The sequence below is a fragment of the Danio rerio genome, chromosome 9, assembly GCF_052040795.2.
Source record: "Danio rerio strain M-AB ecotype USA chromosome 9, GRCz13ab, whole genome shotgun sequence".
NCBI classification, from domain to species: domain Eukaryota; kingdom Metazoa; phylum Chordata; class Actinopteri; order Cypriniformes; family Danionidae; genus Danio; species Danio rerio.
In genome coordinates, this window is record NC_141029.1 from 43,249,670 (window position 1) to 43,272,500 (window position 22,831).

Sequence of the window (22,831 nt, forward strand, 5' to 3'; positions counted from 1 at the left end):
GCTGTTATCATTCATCCACATGGTTAATCAGCTATAGATCACATACGGCTGTGGCCGGAAGTTAACGAGAATTATTTATATTATTTATTAAATTTCCAATTTATTGTATTTTATTAACATCTACCCCCACCCCAACCCTAAACCCAACCATCACAGTAATGTAAAAACCAATCTGGATCTGGAGTCTTCTCTATTAGTATAGCTGATTAACCATGTGGATGGATAATAACAGCCTTCTGAACCTACTAGTAGGCGTAAAAGGCCCTTAATGGCCCATTTCTTTCAGCTATTAACCACTGATTAAGCACATTCTGTCAAGTGACAACATCCGAACCGGGTGGTGGCCCCCTGAAACATTATGTTACTAACATCACAGTACAGTTCTCAACTGTGTTATTCCGACAAACACACACCCCCACCTCCCATCTATCTTCTGGAAATTTAGAGACAAATGTTGGCAGGTATGCAATCCACTAGTTATTATGGCTGTCATAATAAATGCACCGCTCTTGTTCTTAGAAAGTAAATACACTGCCAATCTAAAGTTACTTTATGCAAAGAAGCATTACATTTATTAGAAGTAATAATACTAACATTTATAATGTTTAACATTGTTCTAGTGAAATTTAAAAATAAAATGTTTCATAATATAACAAAATAAACATAAATAATAATAATAATAATAATAAACCAACACAAATTAATACTTATTTTTTGAATAATTATATCAAATTGCAGCAATATTTTCAACATTTTCAAAAAAATTTTTTTAAATAAATAAACTAAATAGTAAATGAGTAAAATTAAATATAAAAAAATACTTATTTAAAAATTTAATAAATAAATGAATAAATAAATAAATAAAACAATAAAAAAATAAACAAACAAATAGTACAACATGAAGGATGAGTTTTAAAATACAACTGTTTACACGCATCGCCATGGCTGCAAACTACCACAGACATTCCGGTCTTTTCACTACTAGTTGGGTGTTTTGAGGCCAAGAGGTAACTGTTAATAACAGCTCTGACGCAAGTTTGCCAAACACTCACGCAGCAACAATGAAGTCATGGAGCCACTCCTGTGAGTTCAGCCTTTTCTCTTTTTCTAGAGTGCTGAGACAAAGGTGCTGCATACGCCTGCATGTATACGCATGTGTCTTCAGACTCGGCCCCTTTTCACTTTGTGCTATCTGCGCAAATGTCTGGGCGTGGGTGATTCCGAGTGCACCCACGTAATGATGTCACCGCTACCTCAAGAATACGGGTGGGTGCTCGACTGATCTCATTTGGACCTTGTCTGGGTGAATGTGGGCGGGTGGCTTATACTCACTGGTGTGGATGGGAGTGTAAAGTGGGCAGAAGTCGAGGCCAGACAGGGACAGTGCTGGGGGAGGGGAAGTTCATGCGTTTTCAGACAAAGCTTATTAGCTAACTGTAAAACACTCTGAACTGTGGAAAATCCATTGAGGGTTAATTGAGTGCATCGAAACTTGCAAAAGCAATGTAAAAGGACTGTCAGTTTACTGTACATGTTATGCAACTAAATGTTCATCAACAGTAAGTTGAGATCAGTTTTTAGTAGCAGATTGTTTAGCTGTTTTTGGCCCAAAAGTTTTTATTTTAGCTAAAAAGTAGTGCATTGGCACATTGGCAACAGTACACACTACCTGACAAAAGTCTTGCCACCCAAGTTTTAGGAACAATAAATAATAACTTGACTTCTAGTTACTCATTTGGTATTTAAAGTGGCTTATATGAAAGGCATAGCTCTCTATATTAGGCCTCTTTTACCAAAATAAAATATGATCATGTCTTGATTTTTAATTATTTAATTTAGGACAGAAGGTCTGACATTGCTTAGACAAAAGTCTTGTCACTTAACAGAAATAATGTACAGTATAGAATATATAGTCATGGTGCAGTGGAAAAAAAATGAATATTGTGCATGACTCCCATAAGCTTGAAGGACTGCATCCACACATCTCTACAATGACTCAAATAACTTATTAATAAAGTCATCTGGAATGGTAAAGAAAGCGTTCTTGCAGGACTTCCAGAGTTCATCAAGATTCTTTGCATTCATCTTCAATGCCTCCTCCTTCATCTTACCCCAGACATGCTCAATAATGCTCATGTCTGGTGAGTGGGCTGGCCAATCCTTGAGCACCCTGACCTTCTTTGCTTTCAGGAGCTTTGTTGAAGTATGAGAAGGAGCGCTATCCTGCTGAAGAATTCGCCCTCTCCTGTGGTTTGTATTGTAATGGGCAGCACAAATGTCTTGATACCTCAGGGTTTTGGGTTTACCATCCACTCTGCAGATCTCTTGCATGCCCCCATACTGAATGTAACCCCAAACCGTGATTTTTCCTTTACCAAATTTGACTAATTTCTAAGAATCCTGGGTTTGTGTGGCTTCCAATAGGTCTTCTGCAGTATTTGTGATGATCATTTGCTGCTCTTACAAATGGGATCGACGACATGACCTTTGTCAGGTAGTGTAATGTTGTTGTTGTTTTTTTTAAAACAAATTATTCTCTCTGGCGCATATCAATTTGTGACCCTGGACCACAAAACCCAGTCACAAGTGGCATTTTTTGGGGGAGAAATTGAGGAATTAATATACATAAATAAGCTTTGCATTGATGATTTAATTTAGTGTTAACTGACAGCATCGAAACTTGCAAAAGCAATGTAAATAACTGTCCATTTACTGTAACTAATGTAATATTAGGCAACTGAATGTTCATCAACAGAGAATTCAGAGTTTTTAGTAACAGATGGTTTAGCTGTTTTCAAATAGAAGTTTTTTTATTATGTTTATTTTAGCTAAGGTGTGGTGCATTGGCAGGAACAAACAGTATATTGTTTTTTTTTATTTAAAAAAAGAGAGAAATAATTTTCTCTGGCACATATCAATTTGTGGATTGAGGTTTATACATAAATAAGCTTTCCATTGATAGTTTATTTCAGTTTTACTCACCAAAAAAATTGAAATTTGCAAAAGCAATGTAAAGAATAGTACATTTACTGTAACTAATGTAATACTGTATGCAACTAATTGTTCATCAACAGTAATTCAGTTTTTGGTGGCTGGTTTCAAGATTTCATATATATTGGAAAACAAAGATAAGGGAGTAATTTTACCTTGGCTACTTATAGTCAGTTTGGATTAATCTGATTGGCTAACTAATGATTGTAGATGAGAAACCAGCTGCGGTCAAGCATATCATGTGCTCCTCTCGAAATTAGTTTGTGAAACTTCACTTATTGGTTTTTAAAAGAGAAGATTTGTTTTATTTGAACTTAAACTGGTAAGAACAAAGAGAATATTGTTTAAAAAAAAAGGGAGACAAATGATTGTCTCTGTTGCATATCAATTTGTGAGCCTGGACCACAAAACCAGTCACAAGTGTCATTTGTTTTTTGGAAATTGAGGGATATCCATAAATAAGCTTTCCACTGATGGTCCAATTCAGTTTTACTCACTAAAGTGTTTAAAACTTGCAAAAGCAATGTCAAAAAACTTTCAATATCCTGTAACGTATGTAATCTTATGCAACTAAATGTTCATCAACAGTCCAGTTTAGTTTGTAGTGGCATATAGTTCAACTGTTTTTAAAAGAGAAGAGTTTTTCCCCCCAAAAACGTTTTATTTAAGTTAAAAAGTGATGCACTGGCAAGAACAAACAATATATTGTTTAAAAAAGGGAGACCATTTATTTTAGACATTGAGTTTTATACATAAATAAGCTTTCCATTGATGGTTTGTTTTGGAGGATAGGACAATATTTAGCTGATATACAACTATTTAACATCTGTAATACTGAGAAAAAAAACCCCTTTAAAGTTGTCAGTAGCTGGGGATTTTGCATGACTAAGTTTTGATATTTCATTTAATAATTTAATAAAGTATAATACAGTTAGCACAAATGGGCATAAAACTGAATAAATAAATAAATAAATAAATACATTCGCATTTAAAATGGAACAAATCTCAAACTTAAATGTAGCTGTAACCTGCTCAAATCACATGGATCTGCTGAATACAAGTGCTGTTTGGTAGCCTGCTACTGCTTTTTATAATGTCATAGGGTTAGGGCCGGGGTTAGGGTTAGTCATCTTTTACCAAATACTGGATGAGTAAGACTCTCTATTATTGTATGTTTTTTTCTTTCACATAAAGGTTTATTTACAAAAGTCTGTGTTAATAAATATGTTTACAGTGCATTCTCAATAGGATTTGTGCAAATTTAAATATGTTCATGCACCAGTAAATTTGGCTGTCATAATAAATGCACCGCTCTTGTTATTCTAAAGTAACTACACTGCCATTCTAAAGTTTTGGGTCTGAACGAGTTTTTATTTTGAAGAAATTAATAATTTTATTATGCAAAGAAGCATTACATTTATCAGAAGAAGTGATTATAATAACAATCATAATGTTAAAAATTAGATTTCCATTACCTTATTTATTATTATAAACATTGTTCTGGTAAACGTTTTACTCCGCAAACAATCGTGAAATATTTGTTATAACACAGCAAATAATAATAATAATAACAACAACAATAATAATAACAACCACAATTATTATTACTTAATTTTGAATAATTATCTTACATTGTATCAATATTTTTCCAATATCTAAAAAATAATTAAATAATATAAAAAGTATTAATTATATATAATTAATAAATTAATTTCATTCATTTATTCATTTTCTTGTCGGCTTAGTCCATTTATTATTCCGGGGTCGCCACAGCGGAATGAACCCCCAACTTATCCAGCACATTTTTAAACAGCGGCTGCCCTTCCAGCCACAACCCATCTCTGGGAAACATCCACACACACATTCACACACCCAGTTATACACTGCGGACAATTTAGCCAACCCAATTCACCTGTACCACATGTCTTTGGACTGTGGGGGAAACCGGAGCACCCGAAGGGAAACCCACATGAATGCAGGGAGATCATGCAAACTCCACACAGAAACGCCAACTGAGCCGAGGATCGAACCAGCGACCAAGCGACCTTTCTTGCTGTGAGCCGACAGCACTACCTACTGCGCCACTGCCTCGCCATAAAATTTATCAGGGGTCACCACAGCGGAATGAACTGCCATAATTTATCTATTAATTTATATATAATGTAAGTTTTATTAATTATTTATCAATAATATTATAAATAAAATAATATAAGTAGCAAAAAACACCAAACAAGTGAAATAAACAAATCGCAGCATCTTCCCCAAGCTGCTGTTGATTCACATGAGAGTGCAACTGTGGTAACATGATGTAAAAATGAGATCAAATTTGAATATTAAGTGAGTAACAATGCAAATTAGGGGGGAAGGAAGCCAATGGGTAATTTGCCACTGTCTGATAATGATAAAGGGCTCATTTCTCCTTAGTGGTGGAGTGGGCAGAAACCACTGATTTTCCGAAGTGGTCACATGTCTTTGCCCGTATACATAGTGAAACCAGGGCAAAGGTGAAGCGGGCAAACACCTGCTCTTCTCGAGACACCACCCCAGCCCAGAAGCACTGATGTGGGATGTTAGAAGTTTCCAGAAGATCTAACGACTGGACAACGATCAAATGTGTCACCAGAGAGCCATGAATGGACATCTGCCATAGAGCACAAAGGCCTCTTCAGCACATCAATAAGATCACTATGCAAGTATAGGGCAGACCGATCACGGATATGTAGGCTATGGAAAAATAATGACCGTGGGCTGGCTAAATATGGATTTAAGGTGTGATTGAGGGAGTGGGCTTGTGAACATTAGTCCTTTGTAATTTCTCTAGGCTGAACTTTAACCTTTTTTCCTCTACACCGTGACATGCAATCCTGATGGAGTTACCCCGCATGCTCCTGCAAAGCCCTCCTACACAGTTCAGTCTGCTGACAGGCAGCTATGCAAACAAAAAGCCACTGGACCCACCCAGTGTCAATCCTGCCTCCTACGACAGTTTCCTCGCATATTGGTGTTAGCGCCGCAGCGCACATTAATAACAGGACGACTCGAGAAATTGCGTCGGAAGCCTGAAGACAGATTATTTGGAGTTCAGGTTGGAGAAATCATGAAGCAGTTTTACTCACCTCAGTTTTAATTCTCTTGGGCGAGGGCTCATCTCTGTCACCGCATCGAGATCTGGAGGAGTGAAAATGAAATTTTCAGCCATGAACAAACAAGATGGGTGAAACCACTACTATTGAAATATTCTTTTCACGAAAAGGTGACCTAATGCTATAATATAAACAATATTGAAATGAAATAAAAAGCCATGGTTCATTCATTCATTTTCTTTTCGGCTAAGTCCCTTTATTAATCTGGGGTTGCCACAGCAGAATGAACCGCCATCTTATCCAGCATATGTTTTTCAAAGCGGATGCCCTTCCACCTGCAACCCAGTACAGGGAAACATCCATACACACATTCATACATTACTGTCAATTTTAGCATTCCCAATTCACCTATACCACATTTTTTTGGATTTGTAGGGATACCCGGAGGAGACCCAGCCGGTTTTTCAACATGCAAAATTCACACAGAAATGCCAGCTGACCCAGTCGGGGCTCGAACCAACGACCTTCTTGCTGCGATGTGATTATGCTACCCACTGCTCCATCGTGCTGCCCCTCATCTCATCACTATACTTAAAAAGTTTAGTCAGTTTGTCTAAATATTCCTGATTTTGATGTTTTACCTTTAGAAGGCAAATTATTTTATGTATTTTTCAACTCCCCAAATGCTGGGAGTCTAACCTCTTTATATGTTAATGCTTTTAAAAGCAGAACAGATTTTTCTTCTCTTCATTTGAAAGCCGCTTGGGAAGACGACCTAGGCATTTTAATCTCTGAGAATGATTGGGATCAATGCCTTTATCTGTTTATTCATGTTCTATAAAGTCTAGACACAACCTTATTTAGTTCTAAGTATTACACAGACTTCACTATTTTAAAAGAAAGCTTAGTAAATTCTTTACCTCTGTTTCCCCCACATGCTACAAGTGTAAAGCTGCCTAGGGTACTTTAGCCCATTTTTTGTTGGTCCTGTGTTCATATTCAGAGTTTTTGGTTTAAAATATTTCAGTTCTTTTATAAGGTGTATGACAGTGTTTTACTCCCTGACCCAATGATAGCAATTTTTGGCTCATATTTCCTGGAAACTCTCAACCGAAATGTCGCCATTTTCCCTTGTTTCACATATACATAAAGAAGAATTAAACAAACCCCATAATGTAATACGGCTCCTGCTGTAGCACCCAAAAAGCAGAGGAAGATGCTAAACATTGCACATAACATGCTGGACATGCTAAGGGAAGGTAGAAGTAACATGCCTGTATGACGCTATTACCGAATAAATGATTCAATCGGTTCATAACATTGAGATTAACAGCCATAAAACATCTATAATTTATGGTTTCACCTATTGCGGGTTATTTTTAGAATGTTATATTTACAATTTAGATATTTTTGATTAACCAGAGACCACTGTTCATTAAAAAAAAAAAACTATTTGGCATATCAGAATTATTTCTGAAGGATTGTAAAGAAATATGATAAAATAAAAAAAAAAACATGATTTAAAAATTAAAAAACGCAGCAAGACAATGATATTGTAAAATGATTTAATGAACTGTATTGAATAATAGTATAAGAGATTATTATTCTTTTAAATCTTAGGAAACTACTTGAACAGTATAGATTTTATTAGATTGTGTCTATCTGCCTCTGGGAGAACCTAATATTCCCATAAAACTATAGGATTTTTTATTAATTTCACTCTTATATTTTATGGCAGAGCATACCTTAAACATTTCAGAAATACTTCACACCTTAACAAACCAGGAAACACCCATCTAGACTTTTTACATATTAACATTATACAGATTTTCTGGGATCACATTTCTGGGATCAACTTGTAAAGTTTTAAAAAATATACTGCAAGAAATTAGTCTGCCTCGACCCAGCTTCCACTCTGGTGTGTTGATGCTCATTTCAAAAAAAGCTGAATGGGCTTTATGCACAGCTATTTTTTTATTTCACAAGGTTCCTTTTACAGCATCAATGTTGTAATGTTATTCAAATATATTGAGTTAAATAGACTTAACCATCCATTTAGTTGTTAAAGCATAAAAAGAGACGAAAACCCGTTTAAATGCAGGCGCCGCCATTAGGAGCAGGCTAGCGCAGAAATTGCATTGAAAATACTGGGGTAAAATTAATTTCCATATTTTAAAGACATGGCATGGAAAAATATAATTTAATGCAGTGCCTCATGTTTGGTCCCATTTTATATCGTATCTCAGCCATGCAGTGAAGGGATTTAAAGGGGTGGTCCACTACGATATCGTATTGTAAACTTTAGTTGATGTGAAATGTAGCTGTGTGAACATAAACTCTAAGTTCAATGCAGACGTTGGCTTTTACAGAGTTAACTTAGTGAAGCCTATAGCAGACGAAGTTTGGGGATGACAAAAAAATACATCCGAGTTAATGATGCCATAACATTCAGGTTATGCAAATACACCTCGCGCAGCAAAGGGGCATGGCCAGAGGCGCTGTAATGTTATAACATAGACGTTCCTGGTGATGTGGAGTTGATCTATGAATCACAGCACATTATGTTAGCTAACCAATCAGAGCCTCTTGAGGGTGGGTCTTCAGAGGAACTAGGAAATATGACAGTCGTTTTCTTGTTAGCTGAGTAGTTGTATATAATCAAAGTAGGATATATGAAAAAAATAATGTGATTTCTACAAATGAAGCATGAGCACTCATTGCTTTGCACCCAATAAACACAACCAAGCCTTAAAAATACACTCTGCACCACCCCTTTAAAGAAATCAGATCTTAAACGCATCTATTTTGTATGGGATGACAATTAACCAGAAGCCGTGGGGCTGGCTGACTATAAAAAAATTTAACCGTGTGCATATACCCCATTATGATAGAAAAGATAAGTCAACAGTTTGTTGTCTCTGACTTAATCTTGAGCAAATGTTAGCAACTGTAGGATGGGGATGGGTGTGCGGCACTGAGAACCATCTCATCAATGGGGTGGAAACTGCATTAGCATATAGAGAACAGCTCTGTCAACAGCCAAGAAGCAGCTCCATTACCTTTAAATGCAGTAAATTAAAACTGTACAAGTTTAAGAAGGTTCAGGGTTCATTCTGACTCGGTTATGCTGAATAAACATCTTCATTAAGATCTTTAACGTCCTCCTCATTTTTTTTTACAATGAGTTAAAAATATCAAAAAAACTGTTTAGTTTATCTTCTTAACCAATCCGATCTAAGTAGTTACATAGCCCCAGCCTCATCAGCCCCAGTCATTCCTAATATCTGGTTTCATAAAAAGTAGTACAGCATTTCACCTGCAACAATTTGGAAGCGCCCTTGGCAAATTTCATTATGACGCAAACGGCATTGTAAGAAAACTTGGCCTAGATAACTTTCACAAAACCCAGGCCATGACAGTGATGCAATCTTTCGAGTTGTGAATGAGTGACTGTCATTATGTAACGCCAAAAGGAATTTTCCATCCTCTGACACGCAAGCCTGGCAATCCAGGAAACACCTGCACGCTCTCTTTGGATGGCAGGTTTTGAGTGTCTGATAAGGACTCTGTGCCTTTAGATGCAAAAGAGTGGGAGTGTTCTCATCTCTCCATAGACCTCAGTGCAGCACTTCACACTTCGACACAAAAGCCACGCATAAAGCCGACTTTGATATCTTGGCTGGGTTTTAAGCAGACTACCAGAGCGCAGATTCTGAGCTGCTCACAATGCATTGGCATTAGCTATCTCTTTCTTGGCTTAAAGGCTAAACATCATGAATGATTACTCCAGTCACTTATGGGGTGTAAAAAGTGATGCATGCAGAGAATTTAAATCCATTAAGGCAAACAAACAACTCCTCTACACTGAGCATTTTTCATGCTAACCAGGCAAAATCTGCAGGGTTTTTAGTGTTTAGTGCTGATTTAGTTGGGAAAGATTTCAGATTTAAATATGATTTCATGTTTAACAAAGATATTCTAAGCTTAAATAGCAGCTGGCTACTCAAATTACTTCAATGCATTTGTTTTTAAAGTGTCACAGTGTAAACATTTTCAGGGAAGCTGACATGAAAATGGCTTTTTAAAATTGGCCTATGGATAATAAGTTGCACATAATTGCACATTTCACTTTTAACCAAAGGCTCCAAATATAGTTGATGATGTTTGGGAAGTGATCTTAAAACTTACTTGCTGGTCCTGTAGGTGTATTTGTAGGTGACCTCTCTGGAGACCTGGCGTGCCAGTCCAAAAAGCTCATCTCTGCGGGTCAGTAGTGCCACCTCCTTCATACAAAGCTGTGCCGCAGCTTCATTTACTGTCAACTACATAAAAACAATAGAGATTTGTATTATTAATTTGATAATTAACACTTTTATTTGCAAAGGATTAAACAATCCCACAATTAAGGAACACCCCTGCATGATACGGACCATCATGTTTGTACAGCGTATTAAACAAAGAAGCAAACCAGCACACCAAACACTGTAGTCCAGCTGTGCTGGATTTATTTTAACCAGAACACATTCTTACTGAAAGTATCAACCTTATTCTGCAATGTGGAAGTAAGCTGGATTCTGTAATTGTTATAGAATGAGGCCTGTCAAGATATGGATTTTTTTTGGTTGTATGATATATTGCACCAAAATATAATCCGATAAACGATATTATTGTCATTTTAAAACCATTTTATGCCACTCATAATATAACGCCAGAACAGTGTAAATTTTGACAGCAAATCTTTTGTCTTTTGACTAAAATTCCAATTTAGTTTTAGCCATATTTGAATCTTCTGAATCATTTTAGTTTAAGTCGACTAAATTTCATAAGTTGACTAAATCTTCTCTACTGTTATGATGATGTAATCTTTCAAGTTACTTTCAAATGTGTGTGTGTCTATGCATCACACACTATAATTATTCTCATTAGATATTTTCTAAAAAACATCCCCAATCACATTTTACTCTCATTATTATTAGGCTACAAAAATGTCAGCATATTTTTTTTTTATCACAGGTGTAGTCATCATCACTTAATTTTTATTTGGTTTTCATCAGAAGAAACTTGTTCTTCATAAAAATAATGATGAACAATTTTCATTGAAGAAATTAACACTGCACCAGAATGAAAATATAATATCATCACAATGCAAGTACACTCTTATAAAGAACACATCATATTTTATTCTTAAGAATATTTTATTTAATTATAATGTTTTAACTGTTACAGTTTACAGGGTTCATACACGTTTAGTACTAAAATTTCATGACTTTTCCATGATTTTTCTAAGACTTTCAAGTACATTTTCATGACCTGTTTCACGCAATGTCTACATATGTGTGATTAAAGAAAAACAATGCATGTTCAAATTTAGTACAGCATCCTGTAAAACATGCAACAACCTATTCAGTTTAAATTGATATTTATTTCTATGTAAAATGTATTTAGATAATGCTTACACAGCACTAACAATGTGAGAGTATGTGATTAGAAGGACAGAAAAGAAGCCAACTAACCTATATTAAAGTATACAGATATCGGTTTTCCATTACTTTTCCAAAACCTTGTGGGTTTTTCTGATTATCCAAAAGTTTTCCAGGCCTGTAAAATGCCATGTCAAAATTCCATGACTTTTCCAGGTTTTCCATGACCGTATAAATCCTGAATTTGACAATTCTAATAATTAGGCACTGGAATCAGAATGTGTAAATGCATATCCTAAATAAAGGTTAACAAAAAATTGCAAGGTAAAATAGTAACAGAGACTGCGATATCTGCTACCAGATCTATTTTCAGTTATCAGACACCCACATAAAAATATACTATAGTAATTTATAGTAAATGCCACAGTGTTTCTTTAGCCATACTGACACCTCCAATAGAAATAGAGATGTTGTGCAATCAGCTAAAATGTTACGAGAATTGGCTTTTATGTATAGGCGATACATATTGCATCACCAAAACGTATTGAAGTCTTGTCAATGTGTTTGTGCTATAAGTCAATATATTGATTATTTGACAGATCTAATTAGAACTTCCAATTCAGTTGCCTCTACAAAAAACTGTTGATGACTATACTGTACTAATGTATTATTATACAACACATCAGTTTGCAACTTAGTGCAGCATAGTGGGCTCTTTTTAATGTCTAAAAATCAAAGGAAGTGAATGACACTAAGTCTTAAGCCAATAAGGTTTCAATGCCTGCGTCAGCTCCTTCATGAAGAATAAGGTTAAAAGCCATGCTTTGATATTAATAATGTATTTAACTCCTCCCAAAAACAAGGAAAGTGCCCCATAAAACACACCTCATGCAGGGTCAAATGCTTCCCATCCTTTCTTTTTGAGTCGAATCTGCCATAAATAGCACTGTACTTGCGGATTTCTTCTTCCCTGTGCGGATCCTCTTCGCTCATATCAAAGATGTGGCTGATCATCTTGGCAAGCTTCTTATTTCCCTTCAACTGATCTTTGACCTCTGTGGGGTCACTCTTGGGCAAAGTCTGAGTGATTCTTTCTACGCACTCGGCCACGGACTGAACTGCAGCCGCATCGAGTGCCTCTAGGCCATCCCGTGGGGAAGACGGGGAGCCCAGTTCTGCAGGAGACAAGCTGTGCTCGCTTTCTGTGCCGTGATTGGCCCAAAAACGTGGCTCACTGCCACTCTGAAGAGGCGAAACGGTGGCCGAAGAATTACCGTTGCCTGGTTCTCCTTTTCCAGGATCCACGCAAGATGCTGCCAAACACTTGGGCACTTTGACTTGGGTGTCTCCACGGGCACCATTGCCAGGCAACAGAGTGGGTGACCCTTCGGGCAACTTGTAGACGGGAATACTGCAGACAGGCAGGGATGTAAGGGGCTGATTGAACAGGGCAGGGTTCGTGACCCAATCACGAAGAGCTTTCTGTAGGCGTCTAACATGCAGCGGCTTGCTGGCCATGCCCACGAGTGCCATGATCTCAAGAAACTCGTCCTCGCCAGCTTCGCAGAGCTGCTGAACATCATCACCACCCTGCTGGATGAAGGCATCATAGTAGCACAGCAGGTTGGCCCTCTGAAGAATCCGGTAGAGCTGCAACTCCCCAAGGGTTCTGGGTAAAGTCGCTGCCATACCTGAACAAAAGAAGAAACAAAGTAAGCAATTAGAGGAAACAAAGCAGAAGCGCTAGAAGGAGAGGACACTGGTTTGCCACAGCAGGGGGAGGAAGAGAAATGTGTGGCTGGATCCAAGAGTGGCGACTATAAGAGAGCGCCTGTCAGGCTCCTGGGCTGCTGGGAGAGTCACATACCACACTCCACCTCTGCAACACGCGTAGGTGGGCTCTCTCAGCACAGGCCTCATTTGTTTCTGCCGGGATCTAGCTTCTACAGCTGCCACTGTCAGGATCTGGATCCACAGCAGCTCTGATAAAAGCGCGACTGGCTGCAGGGGAGGGAGGTGGGGTAATGGAGTCGTGTGGGAGTGGGACAGTAGGTGTGCACGCTTAGAAGATAGCTTTCTGCATTTCACTTTAATTCACCCACTTCTTCCTTAAAAGGATCCAGGGATTATGAATGTATGACAAACATCCACACACACACACACACACACACACACACACACACACACACACACACACACACACACACACACACACACGCACATACACACACATAATGGTCTCTGCAAACTTTGTCAGAGTCTGTAATGCATACTAATGAGGTAACCGATCTCATTTTGTTGCAAGAGATACGTTTTAGAAAAATATGCAAATCATGGCAGCTGGAAAACTCTGAGATATCCGGACATTTAGAATTATAGTTTGTATCCCAAAATGTTTTATGGAATAGTGAATCAAATTATCAGAATTTGGTTATGCATTTATTACTATTAAATTGTGCTTTTATTTATATCATAAACGCACATATAAACGTATAATTTAATGTTTCCTGAGATCACCACACTAGCAGAACTCTTTTTGACCTTATTCTTCACGTACAAGTGGCCGCAGCTAGTTGAAACTTTTTGGCTCGAGACTTCTGGTCTCATTCACTTCCATTCATTTTTAGATGTTGAAAACAGCTCGCTCTGCTGCTTGATTTTGCAAACTGATATTTTTATTTGATATTATTCTACTTTTTATGAATAGTCATGAACACACTTGTTTGCAAGTAATTTGACCGTTTTCTGATGTTTAGTACTCCTAGACTTTTCTCCCATAGGCGACTGAATCGGAAGTTCTAAAACAATAGCAAAAACGAGCACATCTCCGCATTGAATAATAAGGTCAATAGGAATACTTCACCCCAAACATGAACATTTCCTCACATTTTAGGAATTTCTTTTTCTTCTGTTGAACCAAAACAAGATATTTTGAAAAAGTTGGAAAAAAACATCCATTCACATCTATAGTAGGAACAAAAAATACTATGGATGTTAATTACAGCTTTTTTTCCAACATTCGTCAGTATATCTTTCTTTGTGAAAAACAGAAACTGGTTTGGAACAAGAGAAGGACAGTTAAATGATGACGAATATTACATTTTGGGTAAACCATCCCATTATGAGAGCCTTAAAAAAACTGCTGAACTGCTAAGTTCCCATCTTCAAAGTTCCTAGTAGCAAGGTTGGTAATCTGAATAACCCCTGCTGGATAATTTTACTGAATCGGACCGGTGAGTCTCGTTCTTTAAAATAAAATAATCATTTTTTAAGATTCATTTTTTAAGAGTCATTTCGTTCAATTTGCCAAAATAACATTAAAATGCTACAAGATGCTTCCAAACACATCTACAACTAGCCTAAACGTTGATCACACTACAAACAAGTCGTAACTAGAATGCTACTATACAATGCAATGCTACTAAGAAAGAGAAAACAATCCTTTATTGTTTACCTGGTGTTTTATCTATGATAAGCTCTGCTCACCTCTTCTGGCAGGTCTTTAAAATTGAATAGCCGGTGTGTAGTTAGTGTAACGGAGGCCAGCTAGTAAGTGCTGTGCAGTTAAACCTCACTCCTCTGATCTCTATAGGTGCTCTGGCAACAGAAGCTAGAGGTCATGGTCTTTAGCCTCTTTGTGAGTGCACCTGACTTCCATGCAGAGGGTCGCCGGTTCGATCCCAGCTCTGGGCGACTTGGGTGGTGTAGGACCGGCGGGGTTACATTGGTGCCGTGAGCCAAATGGGAATGAGGTTTAGAGGGGTGAGTGTAACGGAGGCCAGCTAGTAAGTGCTATGCAGGTAAACCTCACCTCTCTGACCTCTATAGGCGCTCTAGCGACAGAAGCTAGAGGCCATGGTCTTTAGCCTCCTTGTTAGTTCAACCGACTCTCATGCGGAAGGTCGCCAGTTCGATACCAGCTCGGAGCAGGTTGGGTTGTGTAGAACCGGTGGGATTACATTAGCGCACTGGCACCTTTATCCTGTGGCTGCGGTCGCATCATCCAAGTGGATGCTGCACACTTGTGGTGGTGTGGAGAGACTTCCCCTCGTGATTGTGAAGCGCTTTGGGTATACAGTATGTCCATACACAACAAAATGCGCAATATAAATACACATTATATTAATGGTTCCTAAATGGTCCCTTAAGAAACTAGAGCATACGGGAAAGGATTTGAAACACGTCAGTGTATAATTTAAGTTCCTTGAGAACACTGAGGCGCATTAAAAAATGATGCCTAGAGGTTCTTCAGAGGGTTCCTCCAGTGTGGGAGTCTCTGAATCTCCAAACAGGCTCACAAGCCTTTTCAGTTTAAAATAATTTATGAACAAGAATTAGGTTACTTTCTAAATAAACTTGCACAGACATACACATCAGCATTTGCATTTTCTCAACCTGCCATGAAGCAATGTGGGCAGTATAGAGAAATAAAATCTTCAGACAGACATAGCCATACCTATAATAATAAATGTAGATGCCTAAAAGTTGCACTTGCACTGTGTGTGACACTCGTGAACTTTATGTTGAGCATTTAATACAATGTAATGATGTAAAAATACAATAAAACCACTTGGTAATGGTAACAATGATGATGTCAATCCCTGTCCCAATTATCATTCTTTCAAGGGCTGTAAAAGATGACAGATGCTGCTAAATCATCATGACTGAGTAAGAACAGCAACACAGCAAGGCTGATAGCGAGTACTGATGAGTGAGTGTATACTATGAAGTTTAATGAGGACACCCCACTGAACAGTAGAGTGATACGCCACTCTAATGGATGACTGAGGCCTAGACCCAAGTGAAGGGTGCCTTGTTGAAACCAATTCACCATCAGCATGGATAGCACTTAGGCAGCAATTTATCCAAAGCTCTCTCTCCCCGCAGCATACTGGGTTCCTAATGCTGGAGATCTAAGGCCAGGGCTTCACGCAGCCTGCTGAGAGCACTCACAGCTCATACTCATGTTGCCCAACAGCGGCCTCTTATCAATCTAAATGAATAATGGATTCACATTGAGACCTGTCCTGAATAGTACGATGAAGCTATCGGAAAGGAGCTTCTCTTGAAAGGCAGTCCTGTGTATCAGATTAAATGTTTGTGGAACAGCTGCTCTCCATATGAAAGCCATACAGACTGTTTTTGTGAAAGGAACATAAGGCAAATAACACAACTGATTCACTTCTTAAGTGAAGGACTAGACAAGCACAGGAAGCCTTTGTGTGTACAAAAGAAACTGGGTCTCTCTTAAAGGGGTAGTTCACCCAAAACTGAACTTTGCAATCATTTACTTCACTTGTTCCAAATCTGTTGATTTTCTTCTGTTAAACGAAAATAATATTTTGAAAAAAGTCGGAAACCTGTAACCATTGACATGCATGGTATTTGATTTTCCAATAATTGGAGTCATAATAACAGGCATTCTTCACAATATCTTCTTTAGTGTTTAACAGAGGAATGAAGCTCATAAAGGTTTGGAATCACTTAAGGAAGAGTAAATAGTATTAAATAGTGAGTAAATATACATTTTTGGGTGAACTATCCCCTTAAAAGGGATGATATGCCTAGAAAAATCAGAGAAAATCATCATTTATTAAAACTCATTCAAAATTCTGTCTTCTTTTCATTCATACAACACAAAAACAGATGTTTCCAAGAATGTTCATGCTGCTTTCCTACATACAACATAACAATTTTTAAAAAGAGCTATCAAACACCAGATGACAATGAAAATAGAGAAATTTTGGTTTGTTCCTCACATAAAGCTATTTATAAGACATCAAATAACCTGTAATAGCATATTCCTATATATCATAGGCATGAGATGATGACCGGTTTTAAGGTTTACCGCGGATTTGAAAAGTCAAGGTTTTAAAACCAAAGTTTTCAGGTATACCGTTCCTAAGGTATATGCAAGTTTTGTTTAGTTTTTTACTGTTTTTTTTTTATTTTATTTAGTCTTTTGAGGTAACAGTATCTCCAGCAGAAAATGAACCACTTCATCATAAGCTACTGGTCCAAAACATTTTAAACGTGTCTTAAAATAAAATATACGGTGTATGAGGGAAAAAATTTTTTTTTTTACCCATACATTTAAAATAAACTTATATTGGAGGAGTAATCACAATACTGTGATACTGTGAAACCGTGATATTTTTATCTAGAGTTATCATATTGTCACAATCTTATATCGGCCCATGCCTAATTTTACAGTGCTTTAAAGAGCCCATATTATACATGAAATAGGGTCATATCTTGGTTGTAAGGGTCTCCAACAACAGTCTAATATGCATGCAAGGTCAAAAAACACTTTCATGGTCTTATAATCTGCATTTATTTTTACCTAATTATCCCAGCGACTCCTGTATGAATCGTCCAGTGATTCATTTGTTCCCAAACCCCTCCTTAGCGCGGAGCTAATCTGCGCTGATTGGACCGATGACAGTCTGTCGCGATTGGTCGACTGCCTTCAGTCAGAGAGGGAAATGGCCAATAGCTAATCAGCAATTTAAAAAGTAATCACAGTTCATACACGCTCGATAGTGTAGGCGTGAATTTTAGCTGCCACACTATGGCGAGTGGATAGTGCCACGGATAACCGAACGAAGGAGACAGTCGTGTACTCGCCATACCACACACACACAAAAACACACACACACCTCCGGATGACAACGCTCCCGCTTCCGCCCGCACCCGCCAGGTTTTAGCCTGAGAACCCGCTCCGTTTTCTGCCCGCCGCGCCCGGTCCCGCTAGAGCGGAGAACACAACCAAAAATCACCCAGTATACAGTCCAGACAGCCAAGCTGTCTGTATAGACACATACACACAGCACAAAGCACACAGAGCTCGTTCGTTCGTTCGTTCGCTCCCTCTCGCTCTCTCTCATACGCTCTCTCATACCAAGCAGACTCTCTCTTTCTAATTCGCATAGCAATATCCGTGATATTGCTAGACAGCCCGCTCCCGTCCCAAATTAAACCCGTTACCGACCGCTCCCGCGATTTATTCGGAAATTTATTCCCGCGGCTGTCCCCGCGCCAGATTTCTGCGGCGCGGGAATAAATTTCCGAATAAATCGCGGGAGCAGAACTCTAGCACGGAGCTCCAATAACAAAGCAGCACGCGTCGCGTTTTTAACGTGACTTTGCACGCGATAAGATCATATATCCAGTTAACCTGATACAGTACACGCGGTTACAAGTAACAAATCACAACTAAATACATTTGCAAGCTAGAGTAAACGAGGCAACAACTTTAACCGCACGTACTTACACTTGAGAAATGGAAGAAACCCATCCTGACGTCCATCAGTTACTCTTTACTGATCCTTCCTTTAACAAACTCAGATGAAGTATTCTTTGTAGCATGTAGCTTCCAGAAGTTTCCAACTGCTTGGTTATAATGCTGAGGTTTCATCTTTGGGTAGAGACTCAATATATCCATCTGCAGTGTGACTTCAATCAACCGGCATGTTTGTGTGCGTGTGTTTGTGGGTGTGCGTGTGTTTGTGGGTGTGTGTGTGTGTGTCTGGGTTCCTGCGTCAGAGGGTGGGGCCTCAGGTTTGAAATCTCCCGGGTTTGCGCGTGCACGTGAATAACTTGGTTTCGTTCGTACGTCATGGCGAAACACCTAATGAGTCGGTATCAAGGCGACTCGTTCGAAGCACTATGAGTCGACTCTTTTATAGATGAATCAACAGTTTTAAACACTGTATTCTTACAGATTTAAGCCTTAGCTGGATACTTCACTTCACTTAGAGCTGTGTTACACACTACATGGAGTGGAATTTTCAAAAACCCATAATATGGGCTCTTTAAGAAAAAGGGTTCACTTCTCAGTTCATATTTAATGGAACGTAGAATATCATGTTTATAGGAATACAAATAGGTTGAACATTCCTTTAATAATATGTGCTGCCTAAATATAATATGATGTAAAATATTGTAGCTTCTCACAAATTCGTCAATAGCTTCCTATCATTAAGAGGACTGTAGACTCAAGCTTAGCTTAAATGACGCTCGTTACCATTCAAAGCCTTTCAAAAGAGGGATGCAAACACACATTCATTTAAATGGCAGAGCCTTTAACCATAATATGATTCATTCAAGGGTCTTTTGATGATAACGGGGGAAATGTAGGTGAGGAAAGTAGAAAAGGAAAACAGGCATGACAAAAGTTCACCACTGTGTAGCTAATAAAGCATTAGTAAGATCTGAGCTGGTATACATCGGGGGCCCAGTGTGTACAATGTGGTGGTAAACAATGAGTCATGAACTCACAAGACTGAAAACAATTCAAAACAAAAATTCCTATTAGCTCATTTGAATCTTTACTCAAATAATAAACCAAATGAGACTCATCACCAACTATTACTAATATTTATGGGAATCATCGTGACAGAAATGGCATTACATTATTGTTATGGGCAAAAGTGTCAGTGATACTTTTATTATAGGCCCTTACTGCTTTGTATAATTGAAGCAAGACTATGGCAGCCTATGGAGTGAAGTTAAATGAATTGTTAAATTAAAACTAAAAATAATCTAATATATTTTTTTACTTTTGCTTATAGATTAGCCACTTAATATGCCATTCAATTAGAATTAAACGGGAAAATTAAACATTTAACATTATGAAAAAAGCAAACAAGCATTAATGATATTGTCCTTTATAATAATCATTAATGATATTGTCTGATAAGTCCTTTTAAACAGAGAAGTTTGCAAAATAAAGTAAACAAACAGAAAGTGTTTGTAATGTTTTTGCCAATCCTATCAAGGTGAATTTCATGCAAAAAATAAAAATCACACTTTTCAGAATATCATGAAAATATTTTATTTTCCCGATAAGACTAAACCCTTCAATTGAAAAAAATTAGACAAAAATTTCACTTTCCAGACCACATCTGAAATCTATTCCATTTAATCGAATCCCATTTATCAAAACAAGTTTGGTCTACAGATAATAGCTACAGATAATAGGTTTATTGACAAAATCCAATAAATTATGCGAAAGCGCAACTATAATTTTAACATTTATGCTGTTTTTTTTTTAGCTATTTTATTAAAGTTATTAAAGCTTTTTTCAATGTATTCAAATTTAATAATAATAACTATGGAGGTCAATAACATTAAGCATCCTTCAAAATATCTTCTTTAGTGTTCAATGGAAGAAATGAACTCACACTGGTTTGGAACCACTTGAGGGAGAGTAAATAATAGTGAATAGTGGGTAAATATTTATTTTTCAATAACAAATGATGTCTTCTAAGGGGATAGTTCACCCAAAAATGAATATTTACACACTATTTACTCTCCCTCAAATGGTCCCAAACCGGTATGAGCTCATTTCTTCTATTGAACACTAAAGAAGATATTTTGAAGAACGCCTGTAATCATTGACTTCCATAGTTATTGTTAATGAATTTGAATACATTTTGCATTGTTATTGAATTTTACATTTTTTCAATTGAATCATGAACACAAACATTTATTGATGTATAAATGTAACTGATATAAACGTTTATTTCTGTAATGTCTGCATGCACTCATACTTATATTATCACTTATACAAAAAATAACTTAATACAAATATAAATATAAGCACACATATTGCAATAATATTAAAACGGTGAACACAAATTATAATGGTTGTTTTTAATTGTGTATCTTAAAAGCTGTGAATTTATCTTAGTAGCACCTGAAAATCCTTGGAAACAGTGTGGCTGCCTATGGAATTCACACATTTAAAGGGCTTCTACAATAACAGCAGACTGGAAAGCATTTGGGAAAACTACGCTTGGAAGTGGAGAAACGCTACGGATGCTGGAGACACACAGCTGCCGACTACCAGACGCCCACGGGGGCGCGTTCACACACGGTACCGAGACCTGCCCGGTCTGCACGGCGCGCACATGGACCACAAAACACGCAGGAAAGTTGCACACAGTACACAAATCCGGCGCAAAACTGCATTTGCAAGCTAACACTGAAAACAAGTACAAACATAAACATACCTCAGGGTTTTCTTTCTTTGTCTTTTCCCACCAAAACTCTCCAAAATGAGGCGTCTGCTTGTAAGCTTAATAAAGTTGTGACGGTCCGCTAAATTACGCGACGCTCCACCTGACGTCCGGTTACGTGCCGCGCGTTCGGCGGGTCAGCGACGCGTCTTTCGGCTCTGTGTTATTGAATTAACTCTCACACACTCTGTAGTTTGAACTACGGAGGGACTCTCAAACTAGTTGGTTTCCGCTCTCTCCCCTACTGCCAGAATTGGGATATTCCGCGCTTGCTACATTGCTCTCTCACTCCCACGCGCCTGCGTGACGCAGATCCTGGCGTGGGCGGTAGCGGCGCGTGGGAGGCCGCTGCATGGAATACCAAACCTCATATCAGCCGCATGCACCGCCTCACACACACACACACACACACACACACACATACATGGACATTTATCATGTTTGTTGACCTTACTGAAAATACGCCAGCATACAGCATAACGGTTCGGTGGCCGCCTGTACGCCCACACTGGTGCTATTCTTGCCCCCTCCTCCTCCGGTGCAAATTCACCTGCTGCCTACAGCCTGTCACACACCGAGTCCTCGTGCATTCCGGTGGGCCCGGTTTCACATCTTATTAGTTCTTCTACCTGTGCCATTTATAGAGTTATGTGCGCTGATGGCCAAACAACGAGATCTGCTGCAGGCAGAACAACATACTGTAATTGCTTTCTGCTTTTAAAAATACACGTTCTGCTAATTAGCTTGCTTCTGCAACGCTGGGTCTTCGGGTTTTAATTGAAGGAAAATACAAAACTAGGAAAAATAGCACCACATTACATACGACCTAAGTTTCATTTCCAAAAGAACAAAATTGCACAGTTATAATATATATATATATATATATATATATATATATATATATATATATATATATATATATATATATATATATATATATATATATATATATATATAAAATAATTTTTTTAACTTTTTATTGGCAAGTTTAAGTTTGAAACTTTGTTTTTTGTCACAGTAATTAGTAATATAAACTAATATCATATATATATTTATGCATAGGCTGCATGGGTCAAAGACAAGACCCATGTTTTTGTGTCCACATGAAATAAAATGTACAGAGGTGGTTTTATATAGAATGCATTAAATGCAAGCTTCTATTTAATGTTTCACATAACTTTTGTGAAAATAAATAATCAAAATATGAGCGAAATAATGTTCTATCATCATTTAGCCTAACAGAAATCTTTAATGTCAGGGCAATTTTAAATAAAGAGACTCTTACTGATCAAGAAACAAAGTCTTACAAAGTTTA

At 37.7% G+C, this 22,831-nt stretch overlaps 1 protein-coding gene across 3 annotated transcripts in view; it reads right to left on the reverse strand.

The window, feature by feature from the left end:
* nab1b (NGFI-A binding protein 1b (EGR1 binding protein 1)) overlaps window positions 1–21,765 on the reverse strand; it is a 47,961-nt gene extending 26,196 nt beyond the window's left edge. For 2 of the 3 annotated variants that reach the window (XM_087266794.1, XM_087266795.1), the window contains exons 1-4: window positions 21,511–21,765; window positions 12,380–13,185; window positions 10,263–10,396; window positions 6,108–6,159 (exon numbers count right to left, since the gene is read on the reverse strand). In XM_087266794.1, coding sequence (XP_087122920.1) covers window positions 6,108–6,159; window positions 10,263–10,396; window positions 12,380–13,183 — 990 coding nt within the window. In that variant the 5' untranslated portion in view covers window positions 13,184–13,185; window positions 21,511–21,765. Of the gene's footprint in view, window positions 1–6,107; window positions 6,160–10,262; window positions 10,397–12,379; window positions 13,186–21,510 lie in introns of those variants that run through there. The other variant, NM_001123273.1, reaches the window with a different exon arrangement.
* Between the last annotated feature and the right edge of the window lie 1,066 nt (window positions 21,766–22,831).